The 24,627-nt window shown below is 40.8% G+C and overlaps 1 protein-coding gene across 1 annotated transcript in view; it reads left to right on the top strand.

Annotated features, from left to right (window-relative positions):
* LOC144768928 (alpha-2-macroglobulin-like protein 1) overlaps positions 1-24,627 on the top strand; it is a 451,046-nt gene that overhangs the window by 47,884 nt on the left and 378,535 nt on the right. The window contains exons 5-6 of the mRNA XM_078652935.1: positions 1,057-1,077; positions 6,040-6,199. Of these exons, the coding sequence (XP_078509061.1) occupies positions 1,057-1,077; positions 6,040-6,199 (181 nt within the window). The remainder of the gene's footprint in view (positions 1-1,056; positions 1,078-6,039; positions 6,200-24,627) is intronic.

Here is a 24,627-nt window from a genome sequence, read left to right on the forward strand (position 1 = left end):
TCCGGCACCACACGTCATATCTAAAGCGATGTGAAAGTGTGCTCGGTCTGTGTGATGCAATACATGCCATGGAATTTGTGGCACAGGGACAACACAAACAGTTTACTGCTCTAAGATCAGGGATTTCTACTCAGTGAGCCTGTGGTTGAAGGGCTAGGATTCACACTCAGTCAGTGAGACTACGCTCGAAAGTCAGGGATTCACACTCAGTCAGTGAGACTACGCTCGAAAGTCAGGGATTCACACTCAGTCAGTGAGATGGTTCTTGACTGTCTTGGATTTTTACTCACAGAGTCACACTTAGTCAGTGAGTCTAGACTTTATTCAAAGATCTGGGATTCACACTCAGTCAATGAGATGGGGCTCGAAGATCTGGGATTCACACTCAGTCAGTGAGATGGTGCTCGAAGGTCTGGGATTCACACCCAGTCAGTGAGATGGTGCTCGAAGATCTGGGATTCACACTCAGTCAGTGAGATGGTGCTCGAAGGTCTGGGATTCACACTCAGTCAATGAGATGGGGCTCGAAGGTCTGGGATTCACACTCAGTCAGTGAGATGGTGCTCGAAGGTCTGGGATTCACACTCAGTCAGTGAGATGGTGCTCGAAGATCTGGGATTCACACTCAACCAGGGAGACTGTGCTCCAAGATGTAGGACTCAAACAAGATAAGTGACTCTGTTGTCCAAGAAGTAAGACTTACAGTGAGTGAAATTGTGCTTCAAGAAGAGAGCCACACCCAATAAGTGAGACTATGTTCCAAGACATAAGACTCATGTCCAGAGAGTCTGACCTTGATCTACTCTGCTGCTGCTCTGTCCTGCTCCATTCTCCGCCCCCCATGTGTTTCCCTCTTGTGCTTGCTTCCTGTTCCTTGCTGTTGTCGTACACATTGACTTGCTGTTCCTCTGCTCCTGGAGCTCTCAAATATTGAACTAGCATTACATACTATAAAATCACGAGAGGAGGGAGTTTTGTAACTGTAATAGGGAATGTGTATGGGGTGGAGTTCTGTTGTTTGATCTGCATTAACTGGTGTTCTCATTTCCCTTGCAGTACCCCCTGATTGTAGTAGAGGTATGTAGCAGAATCCTGTCTCATTCCAACCTTTAGACTTCAGGTAAGCATGTCACACCTTGTGTTTTTGCGCTCTGGGCTACAACTAAGTGGTTCTGGAGTCTCTCCTTGTGGTTTCTGAGTTTAAGGTAAGTGTTGTTTTATTCCATTCTCCCAGTACCTGGGCTGCAAACAAGTGCCAGCAGTTTCTCCCCTACCAGTCGTATGGTTACGGGTAAGACTCATAAGGTCTTCTCCTCTCAAGCGCTAGCTCAGGAGGACCCACTATGAGAAAATAGATGTGCTGTGGAATTTCAAAAGCTCTGTAAAATCACATTCTGCTTCACTTACAGTAGCTGAAAGTCCCTCTAGAGTTAATGTTATTCTGCTTTAAACTAATGTTTTAGACTTTTCAAATGTCTGGAGAACAGATGTATTCACAAATAACATAAGTGAATGATATGAATCTAAGAGAAGATGACTAGTTTTACTCTGCATACTCACAGGCAGGCAGAGAGCAATGCGTAATTTGCCTAGCATCATTTGGAACTGACCCTTCCAAAGCCAAAATGAGAAAAAGGTCAATAGCTGCTGAATAAATATAAAGATGAGGAACCACCACATGTCTAGTGTGTTAGATAGTCTTCATAAACACCTTGCAGACCATGGCATGGATATGTTAGGTATCTATCTATCGATCTATCTATCTATCTATCTATCTATCTATCTATCTATCTATCTATCTATCTATCTATCTATCTATCTATCGCCCTCACTCCTATCTATCTATCTATCTATCTATCTATCTATCTATCTATCTATCTATCTATCTATCTATCTATCTATCTATCTATCTATAGTGGTTAGGACCAAATTTTCATAGGAAAATAGGAGAAGCATTTTTTTTATTGTTTATAACTTTGGCACTGTTTGACGAATCTTCAAAAAACTTTCCTAAAAGTGTCTCATCCAACTCAGCTTCTTCCTGTAAAGTTTTGGGGTGATCCATCAAGCGGGGGCCGAGAGAAATGAGGGGACCCAAAGCACGTTTTCCCTATTCATTTTCCAATAGAAAAATTAGACATAGCTACAGCCTAAACAGATTAACCATTGTATACCAAATTTGATAGAAAGCCAAATCTTCGTACAGAAAATGTGTTCTTTGTGATTTTGTGTAATTTCATGTAGTAGTTTTAGAGGTATTAAGCTTCAGCAAATACAGGTATTTAATGCCACAGAGGATCGGATCCCTGAACAGACAGGCCTTAAGATAAGATCTGGTTGGCTATCACCACATGAATCAACATGTGGAGGCAGCCATTGTATGACTTGGGGGCAATGTCTGAAAAAAAAATGAGCATGTAGAATGCTGTTTCCTTCTGTGGGCTTTCTGTATAGCGTTGCCATCAATCTCTATGCATCTTTCCTTAATTATATATCAGGGAATTCCAACTCTCTTTCACTTATCTTGTTGGTAAAAGCCAAATTTAAATGATTGTTTACCTCATCCACAAAGAAGACTACTTCTGCATTACTGCCTTTCCATATCACAAATGAGCCATCCATAAAAATGCACCCTTAATATAATGTGCTGTGTCTCTTTTTCTATTGCGTTACCTCCAATCAACTGCTCCTCCCACCTGCCCATATGGAAATGTGCACAGCTGGGGGTGAAGCAGGTGCTTATTGCTTAGCCTATTTGCTGAACATTTTCTCCATTAAACAAAACAATGTTTCTTGTCAGACCCCATTCTACCATTTCCAAAAGTATTTCATTGTACTCATATAGCTTATTAGGCCTAGCTCTCACAAAATGTTTCATTGTCTTCAACACATCTTTATGTCTAACATTTGTGTATAATGATGTCACATCTAGTGTCATCATCAGGATAGCATCTTCCCACTTTCTATCAAAACGTCTACGTAAAAAATCGGCACAAACCTTTATATAAGATGGTCGATTAACTAATGATGGGTTTAATAAGTAGTCTGTATATTTGGAAATGTTCTGAAACATACTTCCTTGGACGGCAATTATAGGGTAACCAGGTGGATTATTGACATTTTTGTGCACGTTAGGGATTAGGTAGAAAATAGATCATTTAGTGTGGTCCTGCTTGAGCAATCTATATTCATCCCAGCTTCACAGACCCTGATCTTTCCACTCATTCCGCTCTTTGTCAGAATCTTGTTTTTCCTCTCATTATTCAGCCATGGTAATCTCTTTGGAACATTGCGGATCATTCAACTGCTCATATGCCTCTTTCATATGCCTATCCTTGGGCCGGATGTATGACGTTACAACGCATACTTTTACAACGCATACCTTTACAACAAAATTTTTACAACGCAAAAACTATTACAACGCATGTATTTACAACGCATGTTTTTACAACGCAGGTACCTTTACAATGCATACCATTACAACGTAAGTATTGGTAAGTATATATTAATTTTTTAAATGTAAATTAATTGAAATTAATATAATTTAATGTAATGTAATTTAATTTAATTTAATTTCATTTAAATAATTTAATTTAAATTTAATTTTACTGTATTTTTACCTTGTACCCCAAACACCCAAAACTGACCCTGAACCCTAAAAATACCCCTTTACCCAAAAACCCAAAACTGACCCTGAACCCTAAAAATACCCCTTTACCCCAAAACCTAAAACTGACCCTGAACCCTAAAAATACCCCTTTACCCAAAAACCCAAAACTGACCCTGAACCCTAAAAATACCCCTTTACCCAAAAACCCAAAACTGACCCTGAACCCTAAAAATACCCCTTTACCCAAAAACCCAAAACTAACCCTGAACCCTAAAAATACCCCTTTACCCAAAAACCCAAAACTGACCCTGAACCCTAAAAATACCCCTTTACCCAAAAACCCAAAACTGACCCTGAACCCTAAAAATACCCCTTTACCCAAAAACCCAAAACTGACCCTGAACCCTAAAAATACCCCTTTACCCAAAAACCCAAAACTGACCCTGAACCCTAAAAATACCCCTTTACCCAAAAACCCAAAACTGACCCTGAACCCTAAAAATACCCCTTAAAAAACCCAAACATATAACATTTTAAATATAATTATATACTTACCAATACTTACGTTGTAATGGTATGCGCTGTAAAGGTACCTACGTTGTAAAAACATGCGTTGTAAATACATGCGTTGTAATGGTTTTTGCGTTGTAAAAGTTTCGTTGTAATGGTAGTGCGTTGTAAAAGTTGCGTTGTAAAGGTTGTATACCCCTTGGGCCATATGGCAACATTTCAGCCTTTTTCTGAACCTCTAATACCCGATTCTGTCTGAGTTCTCAACTTTCTCATAGTTTTAATATATTCTACTTGTTGTTGCTGTAATTCAACTTCTTCCTCTTAGAGACACACTGAATAGTTCTGAACTCTTTACTCATTATCTCTGAAAAGATGTTAATAGTGTCCCTCTGGGTCTGTGGATGCACCTAGATGTAGGTCTAAACTTTATACCTTTTTCATCATCTGTATTCAGTGTTAACAATTCAGACATCAAAACCTCATCCACATTTTGTGTAATCTTGTCATGTTCTATTTCCAATTCAATCAAATCTTTTAAGAAATCAATATCTGAGACAAGAATTTTACTTTTATTAACATTATGGGGTCTATTACGATGTCGGGCAGATAAAGTCCGCCCGCCATCGTAACAGCAGATGGGAATGCCCGCTATATGTGTGGCGGTCCCGTGATTCTAATTAGGATGCATCCCTCATTTTTTGGTCCCGCCTAGCGATGCAGCGCATGCGCTGCTCGCCTTGTTCATATTGTGGCGGGCGGTGCCGTAATGGTACCTCCCTTGTATCCCCCATATCCTGGGGGCCAGTAACGGGCCCCATACTGCGAACACCGCATATCTTTCCGTGGTGGCAACGTCGCCACGGAAAGGCTGCTCTCCGCCTACAGTGCAATATGGATGGCAGTGTCTTGCAGACACCGTCACCATATTCAACCCCTTTTCCTCCCGGCCGACCTGTCAATGGGCGGAAAAGTGGCAGATGGTCTTCCCATCCACCATGGAACCCCCCGCCATCATAATGTGGCGGGGGTAAATGGCATGCAGGCGGTGTGTTATGGTGGGCAGATTTCCACCGTCATTTGGGCGGTGGCGATCCGCCCGCCATACTAATAGACCCTTAAATGTATGTCCCATCAAACCTGTGTATGCATTTTCTCCTTCCTTATGCATGTTCATAATTTTAATTTTCTTTTTAACTTAGAAAGATCCAGCCTACTCTAGACATAATCAGAATTGGGTTCCTGGCATAAGGACAGGACTAGAGATAAAATCTGTGCTTGGCTGCCGTACACATTTCTTCAGTTAAATTCAGCTCTGTCCTTACAGCAGGAATTATTTTTGCTGTTACGTGTTATTTTCCCACTCTGTTTTTCTCACCTTCTTTTTTTCCTTGGCATCCCCTTCTTTTGCTGTTATATGGCCTTTCCTCTGTCTGTAATTTGTTCTCTGGTCCTGCCTTAAAAAACAAAATTCATTATCTGTTGTGGTACACGTTGTTGTTCTAAATGCACCTGAACCTTGATCCTCTGACGCCACTTCTGATTCTGTATCTGAACTCATGTCATTGATTAGGTTGCCCACTGGGTCCAAATATGGTGTTTTTTGACTGGACGGTATATGAACTGAAAAGTGACACCGTCAAGCATGACACTCCAGTGACTTGTCCAACAATTTTTGAAAGTCAGAAATGGAATAATATTGTATTGATTACAATATAATCGATTAAGAAATATTTTGGTCTATATATATATGTGTGTGTGCATTTGTGCTCTCATCATAATTTCCTGTTGTAGATTGCCCAACCAGTTTCATCTGTGTCCCCTGGTTTGATTTATGAGGAATATTTGTCATGTAGACCTCCCTCTGGAAACTGGCCTTCTCTTACTTCCTATCTCTGTCTCACCATTTCTTTCTGCAGGACCCCAATGGGAACAGGATTGTGCAGTGGGTGAACGTGACCCCTCAACTAGGCATCACCGATCTCTCGTTCCCTTTGTCCTCAGAGCCAGCACTGGGCACCTACAACATCAATGTTTACCCTAACACAATTGCCTCCACTTTCACGGTGGAAGAATATGGTAAGCCGCTTGTGGCATGCAATGTGGTCTACAAGAGCCATTTGTCTGTGTGCTCATGCACAATGGTGAAATTAACTCTATGACCAACTGGATTATATACCTTTCAGTTCTAACACAGCCTTTAATTTGTATGTGTAATTAGCTTAAGGTAGAGAAGAAGTATGCCTCAATAGACATTATATAATATAGTATAAACTTCATGGCACTACTCGTGAGAGGCATGCTATTGGTCAAGAGCTGATAGGTCCTTAATGAACTATAGCTGCATGCGATCTGCTATCTCTGTGTACATATGTGATTAGCGGCCAGATTCATCAATGTCCCGTTTTGCGAGTCCTTAATAGCGATTATTAAGGAATCGCTATTAAAGACTCGCAAAACGGGATTCATGTAGAAATCGCAAAAATAATTGCGATTCCTCCAGCTTCCTTATTTGCGATTAGCAATTTTCTAATCGCAAATAAGGATGCGATTTCAAGGGTGCCAGGGGTGTCCAAAGGACACCCTGTAGCACCCCTGAAATTTAAATATAGACTGATGTTGCGCACACACATGTCCAAAGGACATATGTGTGTGTAACATCCAACTTAGAAAAATGCACTAAAGTGCATTTTTCTGAGTTTTCGCTATTTACCACGAAGTTACACTTCGCGGTAAATAGCGGCCCAATATTGCGATTTCGCAATTTTTAAAAGGTTCATGAAAAGCATTTAAGGAATCTCTAATTGAGATTCCTTAAATGCGATCGCAATTTGAGAAATCGCAATTATTTGCGATTTTTCAAATTGCGAGTTCATGAACCATTGATGAATCTCAAATGCCATTTTAGCGGGCGCAAACGGCCTAATTTTGCGATTCGCACCGTTTGATCTCGCAAAATTGCTTGATGAATCTACCTGATAATGCACTATCCACCGATGCAGATTAACCACTATTCTTCTAATACAATTTGTTCTTTGTTGCTATCATGTTAACTGTAGTGGACCCTATCTGACAAGAATTGTGAAAAGCAAAAATTGTTTTTGGTCCTAGATTTTTAGCTAGACCAACAAAATGTTTATATGTAAAAATTATAATTATGCATATCATATACCTGTTTGTCAAAAAATGCTGCATTGATGTTGGAACAGAATTTTTGTATATATATGAATATATGCTTCCAGCTCCTGCTCGTCTATGATACAGGCACCAACACTTCTGGAGGTCCGCTCTTCAGTTTTTAAACTTTATTGCAACTTAGTATGGCATGACGCATTTCGGCAGTCACAGCTGCCTTGTTCACAAATGTGTATATATATGTATACATCCTTCAAAATCGGTTCCAGTTTCCCGGTTCTGCAGCGCTCGTAGTTGGTGCATCACCCTGCGGATGAACCCACGCTGCTACACATTCCACAACTTTTCACTCGAAAAGGGAAAAAATGGGTCGCACGCCCAAGACAGTTTTCTTCACAAAATCAGCTTTATTTGTATCCTTTCATACAGGGGCTGACAGCTCGTTTGATCTACGCGTTTCGGTGTCTCTCCACCTTGCTCATGATCACGGTGAGCCAGTAAGCAGTTCTAGTTAGGATGTAGTTTCCAATAACGTTGGCGTCGTTTGACGAATCCTCGCAGAATTTCCGATACTAATACACCAGCCACTTCAACTGCACTCTTGACATTTTTGGGTGATCCGTCAAGTGGAGGTCTAGAAAAAGGGGGGTCCTAAAATGCTTTTTCTCCATGTTAATTTCCATAGGAAACTTTAGACATGGATACAGCACGTATAACATCACTGATGACATGGTCAGTGACATCATGAGGACATTACTGATGACATCTCAAATGACATCACTGATGACATAATCTGCAAAATCTATGACATACCCACTCACACCCCCAATGTAGCCTTTCATACACCCACACTCACTTTCACACTACCATTCTCAAAACCATTGATACACCCATACAAGTACTTACATATCCACTCACTGATTCATAGTTTTACACATATCCACCCACTCACCCCGATAGCCACTTATACACCAACCCACTCACTAATACAGCCACTGTTATATCCCCTCATACACCCATACAGCCACTCACATACTGTCAGTCACCCATAGACCTACTCACACACCTACTCAGTCAGCCATAGTCAATCACACAGCCACTTACTTACCTATGCAGTTATACACACACTCACTCACATATACCACTGATGCATCCATTCACTCACCGACACACCCATACACACACTCAGTCACCTATACAGACCTTCATTAATGCATACAGCCACTGACTCATCCACTCACTCATCTTTGCAGGCAGTCATACACCCCCTAACCCAACCACACAGACACTCATACAAGTACTCAAACAGACAATCAATCACCCATACAGCCACTCACATATCCACTCACCAACCCATACTGACACTTAGGTACCAACTGACAGACTGATACAGACATTCGCACAACTTAGTCACTCACCCATACATTCACTGAGACACCTAATCCCTCAATTATACAGTTATATACCCACTGATTCACCAGCACACCTTGGTATATATTTAACAGTAGTGAGTTTGTCATCAGCGTAAATCCGCTCCCTGGCTACCGGTCGCACTTAGCTGGAAAACACATATGTTTTCTTGTCACAATTTTATCAACAGGCTCTTCATTGATTCAAAATTCAATCATCTGTAATCAATTATAGTGACACCAATTTTTGTATTGACTGATGAAATTCATGTAAACTTGTTGGAATTCAATATTTTGATAAATCATCCATGATTCACAGTGTTCTGTTGCTTAAGCATGAATTAGTCCCAGAGTCCTGCCCAATGCATTTCGGGTCATCATTGGGCCTTCAACTAATGAAATTTGTGAACATAATCAAAACTATAGTCAGCTCAATGAGGTCCTCCAGAAGTAACTCTAAAGCATGTCAACAACACAAATGGTTCAATGGGCTGTTGCTGAGTGAAATCCAAGATCACTAGATAAAACCGAGCCTAATCAGGGAAGGACAGTATGCATGCTTCCAACCGAAATTCAAAATCAACCCATCCGTGTCATGGAAAAACATGTATACGAAAGAACTTTACTGCGGGAATCATGCTGAAAAAGCACACTCTGCATACGAATATATAACGTGTGCCTTCCATTGCCAAAATGGGCTAAACATGCTGCCGCCATTGAAAAGACACTGCGCCATGTATTTTTCACAGGTCGGCTTCTGCGGCTGCCTGGGTATATAGAAATAGTGAACACCCATGTGTATCCCGTCTTGAAGCTTGTGAAAGCCTACTTACTTGCCGGGCTAATTCTTGCTACATTTCTCCTCCACCAGAGTTGGTCATGGTGGGTTCTATCCAGAAGTGGTGTTTATGTGCACATTATGTACAAAGTGTCTTAACATACCTGATGCCTGTGTTCTTAAAGGTGTGCGAATACTGAAGGTTGCCTCAGAGGGACCCTTTACACCATAGAGATTAAAGCTGTGACTAAGGGGGAACAGTATACAAGAGTGAAACCGATGACTGTGTGAGAAATAAAAATTAAAACATTAACTAAATTACAGCCAAATAACAAGGCAAATGAAGCAGGTTGCATGATACAAAATAAAAATTGTGATACTAATTAAATATCAAAACCCTACAAACCATCAAATCAAGGCCAAAGTTACTACCCAAAAGTGAATTAAAATGAAGAATCATAGAAAACAAGCAAATTCCAAATTGTCATTCATCCCATGTGGCTGCATTGCATTCAGTTGTTTTATCCCCCAAAATTCAGATCTCGCCAGTTATTTATGGGGATCCATGTCAAATCTTGGTTTCATGACCTTCTAAGATGGTGAAACGTAATTGCGCAATGTCATGTCCTGCTTGAAGCCAATGCATTGCCACAGTATAGTTTATGTTGGGATTTCTGTTGTTGCTTGTATGTTCAGATATTCGGATTTACATTTTTAGCTCAGTTTTTCCCACGTATAGTTTACCACACTGATATTTTGAAGCATAAATCACGTTTGTTCTGTCGCACATGCTTGAGTGTTGTAGTTTGATTTTATTGCCTTTGGTTCGATGGGTTAGGTTATTGCCAATGATCACATTGTTGCAATGGACGCAGTGTGTACAACTTTGCATGCCTTTGTGTTTGACTTTCTCAGCTTTTTTTGTGCTTGTCAATAGTTCTTTCAAATTTCTCGATCGTTGAAAGGCAAAAATAGTTTTTTGGTGGAATAAGTGCATTAGATCTGGTTCTGTTTGGATACTAGCTCAATGTCTATTAATGAAGGATTTAATGTGATGTGCTTTTGTAGAATATTTTAATACACATATCATTGTTACCATTTGTCGACTGGGTTTTGGTTAACAGTTGTTGTCTGTCAAGTTTAGAAACCCAATGTACAGATTCCTGAATGAGATTTTGAGGGTATCCAAGTTGTTTAAATCTCTTGGTAAAACGAATAATGGTGGCAGATAATTCCAAAGGGTAAGACATAATTCTTTTAAGTCTGATGAACTGAGAGTATGGTAAGTGGTGTTTTAATGGAAATTGATGGAAACTTTCAAAATGTAAGCAGTTGTTTCTGTCAGTGCTCTTGGTGTATACATTAGTTTTGATGCTGGTCATATCATTTTGAATCAGCACTTCCAAAAATGCAATCTTGTGCTTGTCAATCTGATGGGTTTTTTAATGTAATAATTTTAAATTAAAGATATGTTTAATTCAAGTGTGTGCTAATAATACTGTAGCAAGCTGTTGTTGGTTCTACATTTAAAATAATTAAATTAAATTAATTTACAATAATATTTTAAAAACATTTTTAATTTTTTTTAAATTCAATTTAATAAGGTTTTTACTTTTCCAAATTCTGAAGAAACCCAACGCTGACCCTGAAGTTGCCAGTAACTTCAGGCCCATTTCTCTTCTCTTAGCCTCGCTAAACTCTTGGAGAAACTGGCCCATCAGCAGTTGGCTGTCTTTATCGAAACCAATGAGTTACTGCATGACTCTCAGTCTGCCTTTCACACTGGCTACAGCACTAAATCTGCACTGATTGAGATGGCTGATTCCATCTGCTGGGTGGTGGATGGGGGTTCTGTGACCATGCTAGTACTCCTCAACTTGTAGGCAGTGTTTGATACGGTGTCCCACTCCATCTTGCTTGATAGACGTAAGCAAATAGGCATCTGTGGAATGACGCTGGATTGAATCGCCTCCTACCTCCACAGCCGAGACCAATACGTTTTTCTCCACTCTTTCACCTCTGATGCGAAACCACTCAGATGGGGAGTGCCTCAGGGCTCGGCCCTAAGCCCACTACTCTTTAACATCTATCTGCCACCATTGGCAGAGCTCATCGCGAAAATGGGGGTTAAGGTAATAGCCTATGTGGATGACACCCAACTGATGTTCTCCTTCAGAGATGTGTTGTTATCAGTCTTTGACTCTTTCAGAGACTGTCTCAAAAGCATTGCCATCTGGATGAGCAAAGCATTTTTAAAGCTTAACGCCGAAAAAACAGAGATTCTATTTTTCAACCAAGCAGCACCACCCTGTGGTGTCCTGCTGAACTGGGGTCTCCTCCTATGCCTAAGGACTCGGTTAAGAACCTCGGGCTCCGGTGGGACAAGACTTGTCCCTCTCAGCCCATGTTCAGCATGTGTCTGCGGCCTGCTTCGGTAAGATGAAATCAATCAGAAAATTCATTGACTTCTTGCCAGCTCGCACCTTGACTACGCAACGGTCTTTACCTAGGCCTGCTTAGCGACTTGATCCGAAGGCTGCAGATAGCGCAGAACGCGGCCACAAGGATTGTCTGTAAGGTTCCACTCTGTCAGCATATCTCTCCCCACCTCAGACAACTTCATTGGCTCCCTGTTGCCAATAGATTTGAATTCAAGGCCCTTACATTTGTGTGTCGGGCCTACGAGGACAGGGGACCTAACTATCTGAGAGAGAGACTGCGCCCTTACCAGCAGGGCAGATCTCAGAGGTCCAACCATAAACGCTACCTCACCATTCCTCATTTTGTTCAAGCGAGGGTGGGGATAGAACGTTTAAGGTGGGAGCTTCCAAATGCTGGAATGACTTGCCTCTGCATCTAAGTGTGCTGCACTCTGAACTGGAGTTCAGAAAGGCCTTGAAGACTTGGCTGTTCAGGTATAGGGACTAGCACTTCTCCTGTTCTGCTCTGTTGTTTTCTGCTTTAGCGCCGCGACACCTCAGCCGAGGTAGCTGTGCGCTGTATAAATGTTTTTATTATTATTATTATTATTTCCAGGAGTTTGATGCCAAGGCAAACTGAATGACTTGGAACCGACGTATCACCTACAGTCCGTCTGATCGACGTCTATGCATTGCCTTCAACCATTCTGTGCAGCTGCTCCATGATATTGATGCTTCCTCCAAGAAGGCACTGTTTTCAGCAGGGCCAATGTGTCTCCTGTATCCGTCCCATGCTCCATCACATTCGACTTGGCTTTTCAGATTTGACCCAGTCTAGTGCGACCAGAATGCCCCAGTTAGCACTTTATGACTCTAAGCAGTATATTTTAAGACATTCTTTAAAAATTCATAACTCTGATTCTACTTATTGGAGTTTTGTCATTCTGGTCTTGTGTTGTTCATTAAATTAGGTGCAAATTTTCTAACCTGGTGCAGATTATTCTTGTGCGGTGTGTCACTGATTTAAGTGTTGCACAAACACTTTACACATTGCCTCTTAAGTTAAGCCTGACTGCTCTGTGCCAAGGTACCAGAGGGTGAGCACAGGTTAATTTAGGTTGTGTATCTGAATTATCTTGAATAGGATCGTGGTTCCTGCTTGGAAACGGTGCATCCCTCGACCGACCAGAAACCCAACTTCTAACAATACCCTTTTAAGTCTTCTAAGAAATCCTCTGTCACCTCCACAGTAAAAGAAATTGACATACATGTGGTACCAGACTAATTTTAACACACATAGGGTCTCATTATGATAGTGGTCAGACGAGCATTTGACCGCCATTGCTGTGGACAGTAGACCTCCCAACAAGATGTTGACAGTCCCACTGCCCAATTTCAAAGTGCCCGCTGGGCCGGCGGGTGGGAAAGTGCTCAATAACACTGTGCCCGGTGCTGGGGCCCTGGTAAAGAACTGAAGCACAAGCCGCAGTGTTATTAAGTGCTTTGTGAACATTCATGCACAGTGTGCCAGGCGCCATGTGGCACCTGGCACAAGGTGCATGAATGTGCATTAGGGCATGGGGGCCCAAAGTCCATTTCTGACTACCTTTTCATGACAGTGGGACCGCCATGAACAGGCAGTCGAAAAGGGTCATCGTAATCCAGACAGCAGTGCCTGAGCAGGTACCACCTCCATTCAGGGTCACGATTGAGTCCACTCCCCTATCGGAAGCGGTAAATCCTGTTGGAGGCGGCGTTCCGTCCCCCGACAGTCAAGGGTCCAACTGCCTGCATCAAAGTGTTGTCTGTCAGTGGGACCGCCACCGACGGCCTGTCGGTGGTGTTCCCACCGGCATCATAATGATGCCCATAGTTAGCATTCTATGGTTATCTTGGAGTATTGTGTGAGAATAGACTGCTTCCAGTTGATTTGTGTTGTGAGCAATCCAAAATGAAATCTGGTCTGACTTTTTGGGTGCTTGACCCATGATTAATATTCATAATATTAGTCTGTGGTCTGATTGCCTGCACTTCAGAATGCAACCGTTGTGCTGGGGCAAGAACCATAGGTACAGTTGCTGTTGATTGTTAAAAGTACCATCAAAGTCACATGTAAACAGCCTCTGACTGATTTAGTAAATGTCTTAAATCTGGTGCAGGCAGATTTGCTGCCTCTGGATGTGGTGTATACCCAACCAATACAGCCCAAATAGCCCCTTCTTTTTTAGGTCTCGCCTGCCGATGCGCTTGCGCTTTCGAGCTGGCCCGAGATAAAGGGGCTTAAACAGAGTTTAACCAGAGTGGCGATTTGATGCAGTGCACGTGCGCTTTTAGGTCAATGCGCAAGCGCAATGAGTTAAAATGCACGTGCACAGCATCAAATCGCCAGCCATCTGTTCCCCAGCTTGGTGCCGCCAGCAGCTCTTCCCGCTCCGCTCCGCCCCCTGCTGCATCAAAGCGTGCGCTCTGACTCAGCCTCCCTCCCACAGGGATCTCAAGCTTCCCCCAGCCTGCGCTCAGCCTCAGGCCGGCATTTCTCCTCCCCTAATTATTCACTGCACGGCCGGCCGGCTCCCCGTGCGTCTCCTCACCCTTACTCTCCCCTATTCTTCCCTTCTTGTTTTGTTTTTAGCAAACTGTCCAGATATTTTTAGAGGAAAACCTGCTTTCTTTACAAGAATGAATGTTTAAAAGAAGCAAAACATTTTGCTGCACGTTTATATGTACATATATATATTGTAAATATGCTCTTTTGTACGAAGATATATATGTATTTATAATGTTTTTACCTATATTGCCCTGCAAGAGATGCAAGCAGTTTCACAATCATGGCTAGCCAAATAAACCTCTTTTTTTTAAAGTACCATGTGTTTAATGTCTGCCCTCCCTTTGCTCTCATCCATTTCATTCAGTGAACAGTTGCCATATTTATCTGTAGCAAATGGTGATAAACTGGGGTAAAGTAAGAGACGAAAGCCGTTCACAGACAAATGGTAGCCGTGAACACCAGGCCAGAACCATCAGTTAATTATACACCTGTGTAACCTGCCCTGCTTCCAAACCAGACTAACCCGCTGCGATGTTTTGCTGGTGAGATGCTCAACAAAACGTGTTCAGTTTTTTCCCAGCTCTCCAAAATCCGCTTCTTGGTGCACGCATACAATCCACACATTGGTTATGCATGCATCTGTTCAGATGCCATCACACTGCTGTGTCAACATGGACCAACAAACAATGCCTCCGCATAGATGCATGAGTCTGTTTCTGCAGCATGCTTGTGGCTCGGGGTGCCTCTCACTGCAACAAGCTTAATTTCAGCGGGATCTGCCCGGACGCTTAACATTCTTTAAACTATTTATCTTGAAACATTGTTAACACGTTTGTTTTGCTTCCTTTTCTATTTTATGGACATTATAAATGACTAGTTAAGAATATAACTATACTACGTATCCTGCCTTTGAAATAGCCTTGCGAGAGCCCACTCGTTTACAGTTCCCGCAGGCATACGCAGCACACTTCCCCACTTCAAATAAAGCCAAACTTTAGCACAAATGTGATCCCGGCCTCCGGCGCGCCTATTAACATAAATTAACAAGTTGCTTTCACGAAGCTTCACAGGAACCAGACCACCTATGCCATGTGAACAGCAGGCAGACACAACACATCTCCCCACTACTCCTTTCCTCCAGGCCATGTTTTGGGGCCATTTAGTGTTCGCATAGGTACAATCAAAGACCTGGCAGCTCCAGCCCTTCACTGGGGCTACAAACCTATTGCAACCTCTGTAGAGCCGTTCTAGGTCTGCATATTCATTTGTATTTGGATACTCTGCAGCGTGGTTGCAACTATTTTTTTTTTCTTTTTCATGGGCACACACATTGAGTAAATAGTTTCAACCTGGGGTGTGCGAAATCTCTGTAATTTGCGCTTGCATAATTACGCAAAGTTATGAGGAAAAAGTGAAATAGAAAACTGCTATATGTGTCACATTTGCGAAAGTTATAACTATTGGCATTGTAAATGACAAAGCTATTAATTTAGCTATTTTGAAAACCAACACATAAATTAAAAAATTGTCATTTACAAGACCCATAGCTCAAACTTTCCTAATGCGAGACCTATTGCATTGCAAATGCTTGTTTAAATAAAGAACCTATTCTGAACTACACAAGGGGACTCATTACGATGTCGGGCGGAAAGCCTCCGCCCGACAGTCGGAATCTCTGGACCCTGTTGGAGCCCCCTGTACAACCCTTCACTGTGTGGCAGGCACCATGGGGTGCCTGCTACAGGGTGCAGGGTTGTACACACACACATACCATTTCTCCATAGGAGCCTGTGTTACTCCCGGTTCTCGGCCATAACACGAGCTTCCAAAGGAAAGAATAGGAATCCGACCAAACAGTGTTCAGTCGCATCGTAATCCTGTGGTCGGAACCGCCGACCGCAAGTCTGTCGGTCCCGATTTCGGTTTGGTGTCGGGCGGTGAATTTCCACCTGACACATAATGAGCCCCTAGGTATTTGTCCACCAAACTATGGGGCCGATTAGGATGGCGGTGAATCCGCATCCTCTGGGCCGGCGGAAGCCACCGCAGGCCTGGAGGATGCGGATTCACCGCCGCGGACATTGGAAACACCCACCGCCACATTAGGATGGCGGTGGAATCAGCGGCGGACGGCAAGTACGTCCGCCGCTGATCCGCGGTGTATGCTGGCAAATATGGTGGCGGTGTCTGCAAGATACCGCCAACCATATTAGGATGCAGGCGGAAACATGCTTTTCCACGGCGGCTTTTCCGCTGTGGAAAAGCATGTGGTCTTTTGTGTTTGGGGGCCGTTGCGGGCCCCCAGAGTGTTGGGGGGTGGGGGGTGCACATGGGGGGTACCTATGGTACCCCCCAGCATTTACATGCACAAAGCGGCAGGCACCGCGCGGTGCCTGCCGCTTTGTGCATGTAAATGTAAAGCATGCATTTTTAACCTTGCGGCGGGTGCTGCTTGAAGCAGCACCCGCCGCAAGGTTAAAGATACGGGATGTGACCGCCAGGGTGGCAGTCACATCCTAATTGCATCGGAGGGACCGCCGCTGCCCCTGCGGACGGTCCCTCCACCTCGGGGGTGGCGGACGGACGCAGGTCCGTCTGCCATCCTAATAGGCCCCCATGCTTGGTGTTCCTAATAACTTAACAGGATTTCTAATTCACAAGAAGGTTTATAATTAGCAGATTTAACAGAACTTCTTTATGTATGAAAGTACTGAGTGTTTAGATCTATAGGATGAAACTCCAGCCATGAGTAAAATATTTCAAAGAGGTGTGCTGCATGCTGCATTTACAACAACAGTTAGCTTGCCCTCATGCTAGGTAAACCCCTAGCCATTAGCCGATGTGTTACTAGTGCCCTGAAGTTTACTTCTGTTGGAGCAAGTTGTGCCATTGTAAAGGAGATTCTGAATGAGATTCAAACCTGAACTTGAAAGGAAGAATACCTTTTACTAGTTAAGCATGTGACAAACACACAGAACAGAGGGAGCATGTGTCTAAAATGAGGGAATAAACCAATATTACAATGGACGTTTCCCCAATTAGTAATAATAAGTAAAATATTGTGTGTCATTCAAAATTATTCAGAAATCACATTTAAGAATATGCTTCAATTACTTTTATTAAAATCAAAATGAAATTCTAGTACATATGTCTATAATTGTGACCAAAAAGCCAAGATTATAGTTGTGATAAAAGGAATAGCAAACAGTAGATTAGCAAGAGTTGCAACATTAAAACAATATCTTTATAATAGTCGTGATAATACCAATAATAAACAGAAGGTTAGCAAGAACTGCAAAATCAAAACAGTATTTTTATAATAGTGGTGATAATACCAATAATAAACAGAAGATTAGCAAGAATTGCAACAGTAAAACAATATTTTAGAGTTTCCCTGCTTTTGTTCTCCAATACCTTCCTTCATGCCTCTAATTAAACTATCTTAGCACCAAAAGGAGACTTCATAATTTTTTTTAAGGGGCTTTGCCTTTCACACGCATACCGTAATGGAAGAGAGCTGGTTTCTTAAGAATCCAGTAAGGCCTGTCTGGCAGCTCAAACAGCTCTGCTCATGGCCTTTCAGAAGGTCTGAGTGAGCCCAACCGCTCAGATTCTTACAGATTAGAAAAGTCCTTTACCTCAATACTTATTTGTATTTTGTTTAAGTGCTCTTTTCAGATTGTTCTGAAAAGGACGGATCTTTTGTTAAATTGTATTAAAAACAACTATCAACATACACCTTCACCTATTTCTGATTCCATGAATTATTGTTGACTATTTGAACTATTTACACACATTAAATAATACAGAACATTGGTGACCTTTGGATTACATATAAAAGCAATTGCTGAACTATCAGATTGTACTGAAACAAACACTAAACAACATGCATGCCAGTGAAATTAAATGCAGCATGCATTTATAACAGAAAAACATGCACTCAAATAAATGAATGCATGAGATGCAGTGGTGCATACTTAAGCAGGGGAAATGTGAAGATTGCATTACCTTGTTATGTCACGGGGTTTGTAGGGTAGAAATGTTTGTTGTCTCTCCAGCCACTTGAAAGTGTTTTGTGGTATGACTGGTGCTGCTTGTGACATTTTGATACTGCCATTAAGAGGTTAAACCCCCAACTGATGTTCATTTTGGTAGTGGCTGATTTATAATGTGATTCTGAGAATTTCTCTTCCAGTCTACTACTTTCTTGGTCTCTACCTCCACTTTCATTGTTTCCATTTCCTCAACTGTGTGAGAATTAAAAATAGCAGCACGGCCTGCCTGTGAATGGAAGGGTCATATTTTTTGTGGGGCATCATGTTTGAGGTTTTTGTGAGGTGCCAGGTTGGTCTTCTCCACTCCAGCTCATAACAGTATTGTGAGATGGCTGGGTCCTCTGAATCTATTAATGTACTGATGACCTGGTTTGAGACTAGCATTCTAATCTCCAGGACTGCCTGGATGTCTTTTAATTTTTCATAGCTACACGGAAGAGACATGGCACTGGATGCAAAGAGCACAGTTCTCCACCTAGAGTTCTTTTGACAGTGTCAAGGCACTTACTCTCTCCAACTGAAGTAATAGATGTGCCAGGTTCAGAAGAATAACACCTTCTCGTGCGCATTACTACTAGTGATTCGAGTAGAAATTTCCCTCTCAAGATAACAGTATCCTACTACACAAGCTTGTAGTTTTTCTGCAACTTTGGGGCAGCTTTTTAGTGAGGAATGGAGCAAGAAAAGTAGAGGTCTAGCAGGAATTCTTGGATTCAGCATCTCCATAATATCTGACACCACTGTTGACGAGGTCCTCAAAGAAATGTTCAGAGTGGTTGCAGTTGGGCATACCCTTAAAGTGGAACATAGTGGAGAGATTGTGTTGGGCAATGTGCATCCAGAGTCGTATGTGTGAGTGTTGATATCCCATCTCAGTAGAGGAGGTGTCAGTGTTGTCAACTGACAAAATATCAATCACATAAATTTAGATGGTAGAACAATCGAGGTGAAAATATAGAATGCAAAAATATCGACTCCCTACACTTAGACAGGTAAGTACAAAAATATCGAAAAAAAGATATAGTTTACAATATTATATTGTAAATATCAAATTTAAATTTATATAATTTTAAATATTAAAATAAACATAAATTAAATACTAACTTTAATGTATAAATAAATATAATTAAATGTATATTTGAACAAATAAAACAAATAAACTTTAAAAAAATGTAAACACACATATATATATATATAATTGTACATATCTAAAAATATTAACTAATATTTTAATTAAAAGTATAATTAAAAAAATCCTAAATAGCATAATATTATCAAAAATATATGCGAACATATTTATATATACAATAAAATATTAAAAAAGGGATTTAATTTAATTTAAAATAAAAATAAACAACACATACTTTACAATTTAATTTAAAATAAGTTGCAAACAAAAAAGATTGCAAATTATATAATTATTACAATAAATCAAACACATAATCATATAAATTGCATCAAAAAATAAATCATTACAAATTTAAATAAATATATATATATATACACTTCCCACCACATTAAAAAGAAAACATTTTTCAACGAAATAAACCTAAACATAATCACTCCCACCTAAAACAACACAGTAATAACATCTTTTACACCACACAAAAATAAGATTTACTATTCTAACTACAATAAATATAAACTTACATAAAATATAACATTACAAAATACTAAAATTTACTATTTACACCACACTTAACACAGCAATTATTTTTAATAATTAACAAAAAAATAAGCAATTCCCACTCCAGTCAGTGCAAAAGTAGGCAAAGCGATGCATTGCCGAGGGGTAAAATTTGCTATTACCTCTCCAGTCCGTGCTACGGTAGGGAAAGCAATGGATTGCAGAGGGGTAAAGTTTACTACTGCCACTCCAGTGAGTGCAACAGTAGGGAAAGTGTTGGATAGCTAAGGGGTAAAAATTACTATTCCCACTCCAGTCAGTGCAACAGTAGGGGAAGCGTTGGATTGCGGAGGGGTAAAATTCACTATTACCACTCCAGTCGCTACAACAGTAGGGAAAGCAACTCTGACTCCAGTCAGAAAGCGCTGAATTGCTGAGGGGAAAAATGTACTATTCTCAATCCAGTCAGTGCTACAGTAAGGAGAGCTCTGGATTGTGAGGGGTAAAATGTACTATTCCCACTCCAGTCAGTACAACAGTAGGGAAAGTGTTGGACAGCGGAGGGGTACAGTTTAATATTCCTACTCCAGTCAGTTCAACACTAAAAACAAATAATATTCTAAATAAAATACAACAATGAATTTCATACAAATAAATATTTTTATTTAGAAATTATTTATTAACAAAAACATTAATTATTAATTTGGTTTAGTTACTTCCCTCTCTATAACACCACAAAACTCACAACCTGCACCTAAAAAATGATTTACACTATTAATATAAATATTCATCAACAAATACATTTTCATTAGTTAAATATTAATTATTAATTAAACATAATCAATGTAGTTCCCACAATATAGCCACACAGAACACACAACACAATTAATTGTTAAATTAATAATAATTATTACTTTTAATACAATTATTAATTGCCTGAAATTGAATTACTTCCCACCCCGTGGCCCTAAAAAAGCCAGAACCTACATCTAAAATGTAAAAAAAACAAATATTTTTACAATAACATGATTTATTGTCAATTAAACAAATATTATTAATTAAAAAACAAATTACAAATCATTCAAATTAATTAACTTCCCACCCTTTACCCCATTATTCCCTACAACCCGCAACTGAAATTGAACTTCAGAAACATGGATTGCACAATTAAACTTAATTTTCAATCAAATAAAAAATAGTATTTAATGACTAATTATAAGTTAAGTAAAATATATTACTCCCCACCCTTTACCTCTATAAATCCAAAACCCACACTCCATAAAAATGTAATTAAACAATGAACATTGTTATCAATCAATTAATATTAATTATCAAGTAATTATTAATGAATTAAAAATAAATTACTTCCCACCCTTTGCCCCTATTAACCCCACAATCTGCACCTCAAAAAATAATTACACAATTACCACAATGAATTATCAATTAATGAATTATTATTAATTAACAATTAATTAATATTTAATTAAAAATAAATTATTCCTACCCTTTACCCCTATTAGCCCCACAACCTGCAGCAAAAAAAATTACGCAATTATCATAATTAATTATCAATCAATTAATTAATATTAATTAACAAACATTATTAATTAATTACAAATACATTACTTCCTAACTTTTACCCCTATAAACCCCCACAACCCACACATACAATTTACCAAAACAAAATTAAAAGCACAATTAACACTATTAAATATCAACTAAATAAATATAATTAAATACAAAATAATCATTAATATATTATAATTAAATTACTTCCCACCCTATGCCCCTATAAACCCACAAGCCACTACGAAACTAAAAGACGCAACATTTTATTAAATTAAGTTTATTAACAACTAGAACTTTAACACATATTTTAAAATACATACACACTACTGATACAAAAAAATTAAAAGACATACATTTAAAATATATGCAAAAATACATAACGTTAATTAAAAAATCGATATTTTAAACAATCATATTTTTAGAACGATATTAATGACTTTTATATTTTTGAAATCGACATTACTTACCTTCTAATCGATATTCTTGACAACGATATTCTTGCACTTGGAAGATTTCACTCCACGATATTCCCAAATCAATATTCATGTAGTTTGAATTTTTTCCCCTCAATATTCTGTATTATTACAATTAGTGTGAGGTGCTTTTAAATGGAATGAGATCTGCAACATGTGACCTATGCTATGTGACATACTGCCTGGGACCTGTAATGGTTTTTTTGTGGAACTCAAGGTATTCACTGCTTGAGGTTGAACACCCTCTGGTGGAAGCAATACTGCTGTAAATGGATGAAGCCTTCTTGGCTAAAGTCTGTGTCTTCTCAATTGGGGAGATTGTAGTCTGTGTGGGATCACATTAACTGGAGTAGGAAACTCAGTGATGTCCAAGCCGGAAGGATGCTTAACCACATGCTAAGCGTGGTGTCCAGCAAAAGGATGTGTGGCTGCACATGGAGCAAGCAGTTTACGGAAAGCTTGCAATCTGTTGTAAGATCTCAGCAAAGAAGTAACAAGAAGGCCCTGTGTGTACACTCCAGTTTAATTTCTTGCACTTTCAGGAACTTTAGAGTATGGTTAAAGAGAGCCTGAATGTATTCCTATGACTCTAAATAGTTATCTCTGTATTGATTGCTTGAATTCCTATGTTATTGTAGAATGAGTGGTTTTCCCCATCTTTATTTTTGGTAAAGATGTTTTCTTGTTGTTTTTCTATGGTATCTACTCTTCTGCCAATTCTTCCCGCTTTTGAGACTAGTACACCTGCTTAGCCTCCATGTGATTGATACAAGTCTTTGCCTTCTGCAGAGAGGGACCATGGTTAGTCTTCACTTCAGTGAGTCCTACAAAGGATCAGTATGCCCATTTCCACTTCTGCATTAATAGATGTATATTTCCTCCTGTCAACAAGGCTTGAAGATCCGACTCTAGCAAGTCATATTCACTCTTCGCACTTCACTGTAACTGAAGATGAATCCCTGCTATCTTCAGTCCCTGAGCTTTGGCCAGCCAGTAAGTCTTTGAAAAGGGCATTTTTTAAATCCTCATTTTTGGCTGAATCCATACTTAGGGGTCAATTAGGATGGCGGACAGTGCCGTAGCCACTGCCGGCCCAGCGGGGGCAATCCGTCCGCCATCCTCACAGAAATGACCCCCTGCCACATTAGGATGGCTTGGGGGTCGGCGCCGGATGGGAAGACCGTCCGCCGCTTTTCTGCCGCTTTTCCGCCGCGGTCGCCTTGCGACCGTGGCGGAACAGGGCTAATATGGTGGCGGTGTCTATCAGACACCGCCAGCCATATGAGGATGTGCTTTGGGGAATGCCTTGCCGCCACGGAAAGGCATACGGTCTTTACCTTGGGGGCCCGTTGTGGGCCCCCATGGTGAAGCGGGGGTTGGGGGTGCACATGGGGGGTACCATACTGCATTTCAAAGTACAACATGGCAGGCACCGTACGGTGCCTGTCATGTTGTGCTTTGAAGTGCACAACATGCATTTTTGGCATTGCGGCGGACGTTGCTTTCAGCACCGCCTGCCGCAATGTTAAAAATGCGGGATGCACCCGCCACGGTGGAGGGTGCATCCTAATTCGAGGCACAGGACCTCCGCCCTAATGGCGGATGGTCCCTGCCCACGACAGGTTGGCAGACGGATAAAGTCAGTCCGCCATCCTAATGACCCCCTTAGTTAGCTCTTTATGGCAAGGTAAATAGATCACACAAAAGATATGTTTTAAAAAATATTACCCCAGGTTTTACCCAGAAGTAGCCAGTGAATACTCCCCATTGAGATTTTTCTTGATGTACTTTAAAATGAATTAATTACGCATGTTAGTATTTTTCTTCAGATGCGTAGTCAGCAAATCTCCATGCCTGAGTTCTCTGTCACTACAATATTTTGAATCAGCCACCACCCTTCACCAAGCATCGATACTATATTCTTGTGTGGTAACCTTCAATGTTTCCCCAGCCACGGCCCGCAGTGGGAGTACCTGCAGGGCGGTGACGTGGGGGGGGGGGGAGGGGCAGGGTGGGGGGTAGTAATGTATGGATTACGGAGTTGTACAGGTAAGTAAACATTTAGATAAATAAAAACGAATTTCGTTGCGTGCACTGCATCACATTTGGGGATGCAGTGCACGCAACAAAATTTGTTTTATTTATTTAAATGTATACTTACCTGGGAAGCTCAATGATCCATACATTACTACCCCCCACCCTGCCCCTCCCCTACCCACGTCACCGCCCTGCAGGTACTCCCACTGCCGGCTGCGGCTATGTTTCCCTCTGATATTCCAACCCTATCTGTCACTGAAGGGAAGCTCCCACTCATCCTAGAATCCAAACTGATCCAAGAGACTGTCATAGCTCAATCACCTCTCATGCTGCATATGAACATTTGGCCAGCAGGTCAAGTGGCGTGAAGCTGTATCGGAGGTCCTCGACTATCCACAGGACGATTGATTGGTGGGCAAGTTCTTCTGTCATCAACAACCCAATGCCAGCAAATCT

The sequence above is a fragment of the Lissotriton helveticus genome, chromosome 7 (genome assembly GCF_964261635.1).
Source record: "Lissotriton helveticus chromosome 7, aLisHel1.1, whole genome shotgun sequence".
NCBI lineage: Eukaryota > Metazoa > Chordata > Amphibia > Caudata > Salamandridae > Lissotriton > Lissotriton helveticus.